General features: G+C 42.8%; 2 protein-coding genes across 3 annotated transcripts; one reads left to right on the top strand and one right to left on the bottom strand.

The window, feature by feature from the left end:
• Window positions 1–229: 229 nt before the first annotated feature.
• On the bottom strand, window positions 230–5,711 carry LOC124402143 (TRAF-interacting protein). 2 transcript variants are annotated; one of them, XM_046874897.1, is made up of 16 exons: window positions 5,555–5,711; window positions 5,168–5,275; window positions 4,829–4,886; window positions 4,498–4,584; window positions 4,065–4,104; window positions 3,859–3,986; window positions 3,279–3,373; window positions 3,058–3,171; window positions 2,734–2,821; window positions 2,354–2,443; window positions 2,146–2,234; window positions 1,894–2,049; window positions 1,756–1,795; window positions 1,507–1,620; window positions 1,052–1,102; window positions 230–741 (listed from the first exon to the last, which is right to left on the bottom strand). In XM_046874897.1, exons 2-16 carry the CDS (start codon window positions 5,263–5,265, stop codon window positions 625–627), a joined length of 1,365 nt encoding a protein of 454 aa, XP_046730853.1. In that variant the 5' UTR covers window positions 5,266–5,275; window positions 5,555–5,711; the 3' UTR covers window positions 230–624. The 2 variants fall into 2 exon arrangements, with proteins under 2 accessions (XP_046730853.1, XP_046730855.1); XM_046874899.1 differs by having other exon boundaries at window positions 5,168–5,278; window positions 5,555–5,700.
• A 362-nt stretch (window positions 5,712–6,073) lies between these two features.
• On the top strand, window positions 6,074–12,598 carry mon1a (MON1 secretory trafficking family member A). Its single transcript, XM_046874896.1, is given in 7 exon segments — window positions 6,074–6,247; window positions 7,108–7,308; window positions 7,405–7,657; window positions 7,659–7,813; window positions 8,100–8,865; window positions 8,969–9,116; window positions 9,669–12,598. Coding segments are annotated over 6 exon segments (1,593 nt in total). The 5' UTR covers window positions 6,074–6,247; window positions 7,108–7,178; the 3' UTR covers window positions 9,810–12,598.
• The last annotated feature ends 804 nt before the right edge of the window (window positions 12,599–13,402 follow it).

Genomic DNA, 13,402 nt, shown 5'->3' with positions numbered 1-13,402 from the left:
GGGCTGATACCCTGATACCCTGATGTCTGTTTAGTACGGCTGTAGTTAAGTCCTAAAAAAGATCCAGTCAAACCTGAGTCTTAAGAGGGACGAGAACCCTATGCTAGTTCTGTCACCTACCTACCTACCTATCTATCTATCTATCTATCTATCTATCTATCTATCTATCTATCTATCTATCTATCTATCTATCTATCTATCTATCTATGGCAATCAAATTATGAGAGAATGTAGAAAATTGCAGTTTATTAAATCTCACAGCAGAAATAAACTATGACACAAATATACACATTCAACAGAGAGCAAAAAAAAATCACAAAGAAAGAAATGGAAATCTACACAATTAAATAAAGGACAAACAAAATAAAAATTGTTTGCAAAAAAAAAAAAAAAAAAAAAAGGGTGCATGTTGCAAGTCCATGGTGGAGTTTATTTTTAATGGTAAGTCCCCAAAAAAAACAAACCCCTAAAAACCCCTTCTTTCTCCAGTCTGTCTGTATGAACGTACAGCAGCAGGGTTCATGTTCTTCAGCTTCCTGGTTCTGAGTAAGGTCATATGCGTTGTCCGAGGACGAGTCCCAACTCATTTTCTCTTTGTTAATGTGAGTACTGAAAGGTCAGAGGTCACTCGAGGAACCCGTCCAGCGTAGCGAGGGTGGTGGGGAGCTTGCTCGGCGCCGGCCTCGACACTTTCTTACGCTTTGCCTTCATGAGGAGCGGACGGATCTCAGCCAGCGGAGACTGACGCCCTCGCGGTCAAGAAAAACATCCAGATGTTCACTTTACAATGCCACAGGGCCGGGTTTTCTCTTTTTTTTAATTTCATTAATGATTTCTCTGTTTTCAAATGTTCCTACAATATTATTTTAGTTGCATCTTTCCTCTTTCACTTCCTTTTTCTTTTATTCTTCTATTTAACTATCCGTTTCTCCTAATTCCTTTTTTTATACATTTTTTTTTTTAAATATTTTTTACATTTCTTTGTCCTTTTTTTTTTAATGGTATTTGTTTGATCTGTTCTCAGACCACTGTATTGGGTGATAAAGGATACAGGCTGGATGAATTTGGTCCTTCCTCCGAGTCCGTCGTATCCCGTTCTTACCTAAAACACACACACACACACACACACACACACACACACACACGTCTGAATTAATACTTTTTTTTTATACATGTATATATTCACCCCTCACATTTCAGCATCTGTTTTAGTAAATCTATATCCTCCTGCAGAAGGTGGAGAAGCACTGTGTGTTTAACATCCAGCAGCTCTGTGATGTCATTATGGAGGGCTGGAAGAGGATCCCAGCAACAACCTGTGCAGTTCCGGTGAATTCCATGTCTGGGAGGATTAAAGCAGTGTGATATAACAATGATGCTCACACACATTAACTACTCTATAATATATCCACGTTTCATTTCAACAGTATTGTCCTATGAGATTATACTAAAATAGTTCAACGTGAGGGGTTCACTTGTGTGTGTGTGTGTGTGTGTGTTTATTACAGCTCCAGATTTGCTGTGTGGGTCGAGCATGCTGCCGAACATCTTCTTCCTGAAGAGCAGCGAGTTCCTAAACATGGGCTCCATGGATACCTTGTCATCTTTAGGTTGTGAGGTCTGAGAGATCACACACACACACACACACACACACACACACACACACACACACACACACACACACACACACACACACACACACTGAAATAGATCTGCTGGTCACTTATAAATCATGTTTATGCATATGGACCCTACTTTACTCCCGAACGTGTTCTCGCAGTGTTTGGACGACGTCCTACGGAGCAGAATCAGAAGAATCCCTGTTAATCTCCATTCATTAAAAAAGCCTGAATAAAAAAGAAATAAAAATACACGTGGAGACGAGACACTCACGCTGCCGGGTCCAGGCGCATCTTCTTCGAGGGGACGGCAATTGGCTTCTTCTCCACCTGCTCCGGTGTGCTGATGTCGAAGGTCACATTAAGGTCGATGTCCTGGCTGTCGGAGGGACAGTGCAGTCGCGGGGACTTCAGCTCCACAGGGGCGGGGCTTCAGACATCACCAGCACAGGACAGGTTCATCAGTCAGTATATTAAACGTGTGTGTGTGTGTGTGAGTAAATCTGCGTAATAACTGTGATGGAACCTTTCGAACACGAGGCGGCTGATTGCTTCATTGGTGCGTGTCGGAGTGCTCAGGGTCTTCTGCAGGATCTCTACTTTCTTCTTCAGGCTCTATACACACACACACACACACACACACACACACACACACACACACACAGGGTCAGTTAACAAAGTGTTATGACTGGATTGAAGTAATGTGTTTGTTTGTGTGTGTGTGTGTGTCTCACTGTGATCTCTTTATCAGAGTTGCTGAGGTCATTCTGAAGAGCCTTCATGTCCTCCTTCGCTCGGTTCATCGCCAGTGTGGCTTTCTGTAACTACACACGCGCACACACACACACACACACACACACACACACACACACACACACACACACACCTCATATTCCTCTCCTACCACTTTGACCTGCAATTTGTATTTATTAAAGACACATCAGACTTTTGATCCATTCATGGTTATATTTCATGTCGTATCGATGTGCACGTGCGTTCATGTAACCCTCCCTGGTGCAGCTGCACTACACTCAGAGCTGCTAAAAAAAACATCCCTTCTGTTCAGTCAGAGTCGAGACCCTGTGGTGGAAGACCGTGGAAGGGTGAGACATACCCTGTTATTAGAGGAGAAAACTTCCCGCTTCAGCTTCTCACACGTCTCATTGGAGGTCCGCAGGCTGCCTTTCAGATTGTCGTACTCTCTGTAAAGTTCGGAGAGGAAACGAGAAGAGAAAGAGAACGTTTCCTTTTCTAATGATCAGTGGAACAAACTGGAGTAAAGTTGATTAAAGAGGAAGTGGATTTTTTTATCTTTTGGGCTTCATGTGTTAGTTGAAGAATCTGTGATTACTAAAAAAACTAAACGCAAAGATCTCACGGTACAGTGTTTACAGTCTCACGCCCCCGGGGTTACGGCGAAGCGACGCCTCCCGCTTACTTTTTGAGAGAGATACAGTAGATGGAAAGCTGCTCCACAGCCGACTGTCCCACTCCCATGTCCATGATCATGGCCTCCACCTCGGCCCTTTGACCCTGTAGCACCATGTCCATGCTGTAAAACACACACCACACACACACACACACACACACACACACACGTGAGCCATGTTCACAGACAGATGAGTCTCTGCTCCACAGTAAAGCGAACAGAACACAAACCTTTCATAGGTTTTCATTTTGACCCGCAGTCTCTTGGCCTCCTCTTTCGCCGCCTCGCTTTCTTTCCTCTGACTCTCCAAATACTGCATCTGCTTCTGCAGGGGTTTAAACAGGACACACACACACACACACACACACACACACACACACACACACACAACCACAAATTACTATAAAAGATCCAATGGTTATCACATATATCCATGCCGTCCATGTGGTTGTCATGGCAACTTTCACTCAAGTGAATTACGATGATTTTGGCATTTGTTCCTCATCTTTCTCTCTCTCTCTCTCTCTCTCTGTCATGTCTTTTGTATCTCTAATAGTTCATCCCTCTCTAAATTTGTCTCTCTCTCCTTTCATCTTTTCTCTTTCATATTGTCTATCCCTCTTTCAATAGTCTATTCTTAATTCTCTCTTTCTCACCCTTAATTATCTCTTACTGTAACACTTCTTTGTGTCTCTCTCGTTCTCAGGCAACTCTTCCTCTAACTGTCTCTATCGGTCATTCGTCTCCCTCTCTCTCTCTCGCACACACAGACACACACACACACACACACACACACACACAGTCTCGTACTCTGAGGGTGCTGCAGAGCATCTCCTTCTCTCCGATCTCTCTCTTCACTCGTTCCAGGTCGGCTCTCTGCTTCTCGATCGTCTCCTTCAGAGCCTCGGCCGCTTTCTGTCGGTCTCTCCAGTCTCTCTCTGAAAAAAACATGTCAGCATTCCGTCATCCATCTTTAGCGCCGCGCTCACACTCTCCCCCCTGCAGTAAACGCTTACCTTTCTCACACAGAACCACCTTCATTTTGTCCAACTCGTTCTGGGGGGTGATGTAGAGAGAGAAAAGGGGCGGAGTCAGGAGTCATGTGAGGAACACACACAGAAGAGCTGGACCAGCGTTTATTAGGTTTACACACCGACACACTCGTTTACTAACATTTCAACAAGTAAATCAAATTTACTAACTTTTTTTTATCTTTTCTAAAGTATATTGTTAATTAATTGCTTCAATAATCAATTCATGAATTACACTGGATTATTTCATGCCTGTTTGCTTTCTTTATTTGATTTTAGATCACATTGTCTTTAGTTATTTATTTATTAAGCACAAACTAACTGCTCTACTGCAATATGTAATGATGATATTGAGGCTGATGAAGAACATCAGGACGACTCCAGCTGTGCTGCAGCTGTTTTATGTGAAGACTCTCACCTGCAGGCTCTCAGGGTCGGCTGCAGATCCCTCATCATCCGGCGCGATGTCGAAGAACAGCTTGTTGATGATGTGTCTGGTACTGACCTGGTGAGGAACACAGAGAATGAGTCACACATGCTTCTGAACATCTCCTGAACATCATGAGTCTTCTGATGATCAGGTTCAGAAGCATTTATTAAACCAACTAAATGAGATTGACTATGCTGACCGATTAATGGTGCGGAGTTCAAATCCCAGCATTACAAAGCTTGTGCGTGCACGTGCACACACACACACACACACACACACACACACACACACACACACACACACACACACACACACACACCTGCTTCCTGCACTGGGGGCAGGTCTTCGTAGGAGCTGACTGGAACCACTGAAGAAGACTTTAACAGGAGGGAAAGAGAGAGATATGATGTACAGATGGATGATGTGTGTGTAAACAACAGCATGTGCTACTGAACAATCACAATGAGATTTATTGAGACTACTTAATGATATGAGTCAGACAGACAAATAGAACGAGAGATAGTCAGACAGTTTATCAGACAATCTTTTAGACAGTCAATCAGAGAGTCAGACAGTCAGTCGGTCATTTTGACAGATGATCAGACAGTCAGTCAGACAGATGATCAGACAGTGAGTCAGCTCTGGGTGTGTTGTTTACCAGGCGTAGTGAAAGGTGTGACCACAGTGGATAGCTGCCACATCTCTGGAGTGGTCAAAGTAATCCGAGCAGATGGTGCAGTAGGCCCGGATAGGCATGATGGGTCAGCTGCTGGGAGAAACACACACACACACACACACACACACACACACACACACACACATATACACACATATACACACACATACACACACATACACACATATACACACATATATACACATACATACACATACATACACACACACATACACACATACACACACACACACACACACACACACACACACACACACAAGAGAGAGCGCGAGCGCGACAGATATCTGAATAGTACTGAGAAACATATTTTGACAATTCAGCAGTTTGATTTGAACATAATTTTCTTACCAGAATAAACTTTTATATTCCAGCTTGTTTCCACAGTAAAACCTTTTAATTCTCATTTATTTCCATTTTGCTTTATAGTTGGGGGGAAAACACGTCTCCCATGTCGCGCGCTCGGTTCAAACGTAACGACTATGCCTCCTTCTTGTTTACGTCATCAAAGCGCGACTCTTACACCGTCGACAAAAACAGTCCTAAATCCAAACTAAACCGCAATCGCGATAAACACGTTTGTGTATATAGTTAACTAGCCACATAGACTTTTATGTAGCTCATATGTCGTCGCAAAAAAAAAATTAGAAATAAAAAGAACAGTTTTTTAGACTCAGTATACCGGCATGCATTGCGGTCGGATGACCTTTGATACTGCTTTCTTCCCACACGCCCGTATTCAACGAAGCCCCGCCTTTCTAATCAATCATTGGGTAGCTTTGTCTGGCACCCTAGAATGATATTGGTTATCCGGAAACAGTGTCCAATCAGATTGCGGATTGAGACATGAAGATGGCGGAAGTGGTCTGAATGCGGGTGTGGTTGGAGAAATGATGATAGATGGTGGTTGTGGTAATAATAAGGGCCGTGTGACAGGTCGTGACAGAGTGAGGGCTGAAATGGAACCCGTGTGAATAAAGGTAAAGTGTTGATGTGTTTCAGAACGCGGTCTGGACGCAGATCTTCAGGTTGAGGGAATATCAGGTGTGAGGTAGAGAGTTTATTTCCTTGTTTAGTGAACTTGACTCGGCAGCACACTCACACTCGTGCAGGGTTTATTTACACTTTTATCTCCATTATTATTATTATTATTATTATTATTATTGTTGCTGTTGTTTTTGTTATTGTTGTTATTGCAATATTTTTTTTAGATTAATAGTTGTATATTTTTATTTTGTTTTGGTGAAATACACAAACTTCTCTGTATACAAAATATTTATATATTTTAGACAAATGTAAATATATTAGTGGTTGTAACGATACACAAAATTCACGTTTTTTTCACTTCGGTTTTTTAATCACGGTTGTTATAACTTTTGTGAACATGAACAGTTTACCTTTTTTTTTTTTAATTTATTTTAAAATTAAGCGCCCGCTTGGTTTGAATGTAAAAATGTAATAAATCAAAATAAAATGTAATAAATCACATTAATGCAATACACTTTAAATTAAATTAAGCAATCGATTAAATTGGCACAAATTAAATCGGTTAAATAAAATGAAATAAATGGAAAAACTTAATTAAATAATTTACATTTGTTAGACCTTATTTGGGTAATACAGGTGTGTGTGTGTGTGTGTGTGTGTGCGTGTGTGTGCGTGTGTGTGTGTATGTGTGTGTATGTATATATATATATATATATATATATATATATATATATATATATATATATAAAGTCTTTAACTTGTCTAACACATGTACCGCTACATTACTAATATACTCATATACTTAGATTAAGTATCTGATTCGATTTGATAATCCAAAAACACTTTTTGCCTCATGTTTAATTCCACACTTTTGGCATCCTGTATCTCTGCAATATGTTCTATTTCACCTTATGCAGTGATTTCCTGATTGTGGTCTTTCACGTCGCCGGGACACGTCCAGTCTCCTGAATCCTCCAGGCTGTCCATCATGGCGAGTGACGTCCACAGTAAAGGCGTGACGTGGGACACTTCGAACGGAAACCTGACCCCGGTCGAGCATCTACCCAACAGTAGGTCGGAGAGTCCGACTCCGGGGCTGGTGGAAGGGACGGAGCCGGGTGAGACTTTTGGATGGTCCTGAAAATTGATTGCGATGTGAAGAAAAATGTGGCCTGAGTTTTGTTTGTGTTTGTGTGTGTATGTGGGTTCCTCAGGTGCAGGTCAGGAGCGTGCCATGTTCGTCCACACGCAGTCTTTCGAGGACCTGACCGCCGACGTGGAGCTGACCGGAAGCCGGCTCTCTGAGATCGAGGAGGTGGAGGAGGAGAAGGAGGAGGAACAGCAGCAGGGAGGTGGAGGAGGAACAGGAGAAACAGGAGGAGGAGCAGAAGGTGTTGAAGAGCCGAAGCAAGAGGTGCATGCTGTAGTACGAGAGAAGGAGGAAGACGTGACCAGCGAGACGTGGCGCTCACAAGAAGCACGTGTTCGTCCTGAGCGAGGCGGGGAAGCCCATTTACACGCGTTACGGCTCAGAGGAGGCGCTTTCCACCACCATGGGGGTCATGATGGCACTCGTGTCGTTCGTAGAGGCCAATAAGAACGTCATACTCTCCATTCACGCAGGTTCTCGCCACGTTTCACTGCTTATATATGATACAGTTTATATAAATTTCCATCAATTCCTGTAAATTAGCATAAATTCCTGGTAGGCTTCCCACATGGAATATTTCCAAAAATTCCCCAGCCGAGGTTCCAATGGAAAGTTTCTGGAAATGTTCCAGAAATATTTTGCCCCTTTAGTAACTGGTTTATGAAAATAAACTTAACGTCACAGCTGTAATTAAAAACTGATATTTCTGTGAATATATCCGGCGTTAATGTGGACGGTTTGTTTGTTTCTGCCCCTCAGACGGTCTCCGTGTGGTGTTCCTGCGTAAGAGCCCGCTGGTGTTGGTGTGTGTGTCTCGCACAGGTCAGTCTGACAGTGAGCTGTGGAGAGAGCTGCACTACGTCTACTACCAGATCCTGAGTCTGCTCACTCTGCCTCAGCTGCAGCGCGTCTTTCAGCAGCGGCAGAGCTACGACCTGCGCCGGCTGCTCTCTGGATCGGAGCGCGTGACCGCGGGGCTGCTGCGCCTGCTAGAGACGGACGCCGGGCTGATGCTCAACGCCACCATGAGCCTGCCGCTCTGCGGCACCACGCGCAACATCGTCTGCACCAGCCTGCAGGCAGCCAGCTCCAAGAACCTGGTCTTCTCCATCCTGCTCGCCGGTGACCGACTGGTCGCCCTGATCAGGAAGAAAGAGCAGCACCTCCATCACACTGACCTCCACCTGCTGTCTAATCTCGCCGCCTCGTCCTCGTCCTTCAGGCAGGGTGAAGGCTGGACGCCTGTCTGCCTGCCTAAGTTTAACGCCTCAGGGTTTTTCCACGCGCACATCTCGTACTTCGAGCCGGCGTCCGATCTATGTCTGATCCTCGTCTCCACAGACCGCGAGGACTTCTTCAACCTGTCCGACTGTAAACAGCGCTTTCTGGAACGGTTGAAAAAGCGCAACGCCTACCAGACCCTGAAGGAGGCGCTGCACTCACCCACATACCCTGTCTCTCAGGTGGGAATCCCTGAGCTCTGGCACTTCATCTACAAATCCAAAAGTTCTGGGCTGTACACCAGGTGAGGAGGAGTTCACCAGCACACACACACACACACACACACAATTTAATTTTTAAGGCAATTTGTTAGGGCAAAGAATACAAAGATCTTGTTTTGGTTTTAGCCCAGAGCTGCCTGTTCCTTATCACACTGAGGAGGAGCAGGAGAGGCTAATGGACTTGTACCAGTACCTCCACAGTCGCCTGCACCACCTGACCCGACCCCTGCGCTCCATCTACCGCTGCACCAACACCGAGAACCTGCTCGCCTGGGTGAGAACACCTCACACACCTCACACACTCCTCACACACATTTCCCCACATAAACAATTTCCCTTGCACACGTTCTTCTTACACACATTCTTCTTGTAAACATTCTCCTTGTTCTTCTCATACACACTCTCGCACACGCTCTCCTCGCAAAATCCCACATGTGGCAGAGTAAATTGATCAGGACATGTGCACCATGGCTCTCACTCTGGATGAAACCTGGATGTTGCTGTGGCTACAGGTGTTGATAATCCACACATTGGTTTCAAACACTGATTTAACTGACCAATCACAATCCTCTGTGGCGTAGTGATCCACTTCAATTCGATTCATTTTGATTTTTATAGCGATTTTACCAATCGGCATTGTCTCAAAGCAGCTTTCCAGAGATCATGTGGAAAGAAAGAATGTTCTTTATAAATGTAAGTTTGTCCCTAATAAGCAGGCCGGGCCGATCGTGGAGATGTGGGGTGTGAAACCTGGGTGTAACTGCAATACCTGCTTATTTAATGTGTTTCAATCACTCTTCTTACATCTCCTTCATCTCCTCCTCAGTCCACCAGTGGCTTCGAGCTCTACCTCTGCTTCAGTCCTCTGGCCACCAAAGCTCTGGCCATGTCAGCTGTCACCAAACTGCTGAAGTGGATCAGGAAGGAGGAGGATCGTCTCTTCATTCTCAACTCGCTCACATACTGATCCCTAATCCAGAGCACAGGAGACTGCACACCTGAGGCCTCTAGACCACTGACACTGTGCCGGAGCTGCTGTCGAGATCTTACGGACCACATGTAAGAAAAATTAAGAGGAGCCATTTCATATCCTTCAGAGGGTCGGAGTAAAGTGACCTTTACACCAAAGCCTCAGCAACAACAAAGATGAGGATGACTGGATGTTGTGTACACAGCACCACAAACAAACAACTAAACAAACAAACAAAAACACTATCACACTGTAGGGGCCATGTGTAATATCTAGAACCATAAAGTACCATTTAGTATCATAAAACACGGCTACGCTTTAGACAGAAAGATAAAAATTCCTCACAGGATTCCTCACAGGATTCCTCACAAGATTCCTCACAGGATTCCTCACAGGATTCCTCACAGGATTCCTCACAGGATTCCTCACAGGTACCTTAAGGGTACCTTACAGGATTCCTCACAGGATCCTCACAGGATTCCTCACAGGATTCCTCACTGGTACCTTAAGGGTACCTTACAGGATTCCTCACAGGATCCTCACAGGATTCCTCACAGGATTCCTCACAGGTTCCTCACAGGTTCCCCATAGATTCCTAAAAGCTTCCTCAACATTTCCTCAAGGTTTTTTTTAAACAGTTCCTGTTTGGTTACCAGTTTAAAAATAAAGGTGCTTTTTAGAGCAGTGCCATAGAAGAACTACTTTGGTTCCCTAGAGAACTTTCAGCTTCAGCTGCTTTTGGGTTCTTTCTTTATCTTTTTTTAAAATGTATTTTTCTGTGGAGTGAAACCAATTGGATAATCATTTCCTCTGCACAAATAATTCTACGTAATGCTAGCATTAAAGGTGCATTTTTTTCCTTTAGTTCTCCTTGGAACCAACACAATGATGAACGGTCCAAAAAGGTTATTCAAAACCACTTAATCTTCATCATCGATGTAACGGTTTATTTTTTCCTCAGCTTTATTCCCCAGTCTGTAGCACATTGCTGTTTTTTTTTGTTAGTACTTTTCTTTGATTAAATCTTTCTCTATGGGTTCTACACAGAAAAGTAAGGTTCCAGGGTTCTTTTAATCACTGCACTTGAAGAACCTTTCGATGTTCCAGGAGTGTATAGAGCATCTACACCTGAATACTGCGACATGTATCCTTAGAGCCAAGTGAATGCTTCACGTTTTGTACTTCCTGTTTCGGATTTTGTTGGAAACTGCGAGACACGAACGCTTCTCTATGGAGCAGATTTTTGGCCTCATAACTGACTAAAGATGTTGAGACATTTGTTTTATTTGTTTTCGTTTTGTTTGTTTTTTTTCAAAGAGGAAATGTCTCGAGCTCATGGTGCATTTGATGATTTGATCATACGTTTTTGATCCACTCGCAACCATAACTGCATCCGGCTCAGATCTTAGAGCTGTTCTTATGTGGTTTAAGACAAAATTGTGGACATTTTTGATGCTCTGCCTCTAAAATGTGAAATCTCCATTCTGGACATCAGATTGTAAAACACAAATCTTATCATGTAGCTTTAGCTAAGCTTTATAGAACTCTAATGTAGGAGTGTAGCCATGGCTGACTGACTTTAGGATAGGTGAGGGTACGAGGGGGTATTTCACGATGGTGAATATCAACTCAATAACTTGCCTTCACCTTTTATCATCATTATAAAAGTAAAAAAAAAATTATTATATATAAAAGACCGTCACTGTTCTAACTTGTACTGACACGTCGACGTGGTTTATAATAGCTAACAATACGACGTTTGATAACGATCTTACCGCATCTCACCTCCACACAGGCCTGGAATTAAAGTTCCTAACAGTAACCCGTCGGATGAAGTGAACGACGGGAACGCGTATACGACAGCGCTATCGTATACGATAAAGTGCAGCGCTGCTTTAATAATAATGATCTTTATTCTATAAGTTTGTAACCATTAAATGTGTTTATGGGCCTCTAATAAACATGCACTGTGGTGTAAAGAATTCGCCCTGCAACAGAAAGTTCTAGTTTATATTTCAGTGTTTCATTTTTTTGGAATTAGCTCCGCCCCTTCCCAGCCAAACCAGTTCCAACAAGGGGTTGGGGTTTAAAATAATGACTTACCGCCCCTTTAAATGAACCTTTCCTTCACAAGTGGGTTTAACACTTAACTGGTGGTGTCCTATTGATCCTGGTTAATGGAGAATGATTAAAGTCTTAATTGATACTGTATTGGTGAAAGTATTGGGACACCAGATTTGTCCAGCTGTGGTTCTTCCTCAAATTGTTTACACAAATTTGGAGAAACACAGCTGTATAGGATGGATGTGGTAGCATTAAATGTTCCCTTCATTTGCACTATTAGACCCAAACCTGTTCCAGCAGGACACAAAGTGCACAAAGCCAGTTCCATAAAGATCTGCTTTACATGGGTCTTGCTATAGAGCTCTGATCTCAACCCTATTGAACATGAATAAATGTGAACGCTGACTGCGAGGAGCATCTTCCAGGAAGAGTGCATGTTATAATAACAGTAAATGGAGAATAAATGTGGAATGGGATCTTAACTTTTGTCCATATAGGGTCTTATTTTTGCAGACAGAATTCTGAATAATATTTAAGGTGTAAATGTCTGATGATGAAACACGTGAGTTTTTAGAATGAAATTGACTGTGATTAAATGTGTATCAAGATATATATATATCTATATATATCTATATATATCAATATATATATATATATATATATATATATATATATATATATATATATATATATATATATAAATAAACTCTGATAAAATCTTAGTTGGTGTTTATTTGAAATCAAAGTTCTGTAAATGATACAAATTTACATGATCGCAGCAAACAATTGGTAATTTGCATAGCTCCGCCCCCGATATATCAGTATTGAGATAGCGGCTAGCGGTTGATGTATTGCACATACTCAGGTATCTGTCGTGCATGTCCTCTTCTTACAGGAAGTAACATCCACTCTGACCTGAGCGTCATGTTGTAATGTGTTAATAACATGTTTGTATGTTGTGTACGTGTGTAAACATAACGGTGTAGACCGACAGACTTCTCTCAACATGTTGGGTTTTTCTGCTGTTTTCTCTGCACCTTTTCAATACCACGTGCAACACATTCCTTCAGGGCCGTGTTAACCCTAACCCTAACCCTAACCCTAACCCACCCCAGAGAAGATTTTGTTGTGTCGATGCAATACGATGCTTTAAACCCATTTGTACAGCTTTGGGAAACGTCTTAGGCTTTAGAGCTCATTGTTATGTTTATATCTCATGCAAATAATGTACCTAAATTCAATAACTCAATAAAGTCCTATTTAAATATACGTTTGTTGTTGTTTTTTACACACCTCCTGAAACTGTGATTGGAGCTGTGTTGGGATTTTCAGTGTGTGACGATCCGTGATGAGCTTTCGCATGCTGTAATAAGCTTTCAAATGCTGTAATGAGCTTTGACATGCTGGGATGAGCTGTAATGAGTTGTAATGAGCTGTAAAGAGCTGTGACGAGTTGTGATGAGCTGTGATGAGCGTTCACATGCTGTGATGAGCTGTAATGAGCTGTAACAAGCTTTAGCATGCCG

Source organism: Silurus meridionalis, chromosome 19, assembly GCF_014805685.1.
Source record: "Silurus meridionalis isolate SWU-2019-XX chromosome 19, ASM1480568v1, whole genome shotgun sequence".
Classification (NCBI taxonomy): Eukaryota; Metazoa; Chordata; class Actinopteri; order Siluriformes; family Siluridae; genus Silurus; species Silurus meridionalis.
This window is presented reverse-complemented; position numbering and strand designations above follow the sequence as displayed.

Coding starts and splice junctions, on each gene's coding strand:
- LOC124402143 (XM_046874897.1), bottom strand. CDS start 5,265: ATGCCTATCCGGGCCTACTGCACCATCTGCTCGGATTACTTTGACCAC. Junction 4,887..5,167: donor CACACCTTTCACTACGCCTG/GTAAACAACACA, acceptor CTCCTGTTAAAG/TCTTCTTCAGTGGTTCCAGT. Junction 2,235..2,353: donor ACTCTGATAAAGAGATCACA/GTGAGACACACA, acceptor GTGTGTGTATAG/AGCCTGAAGAAGAAAGTAGA.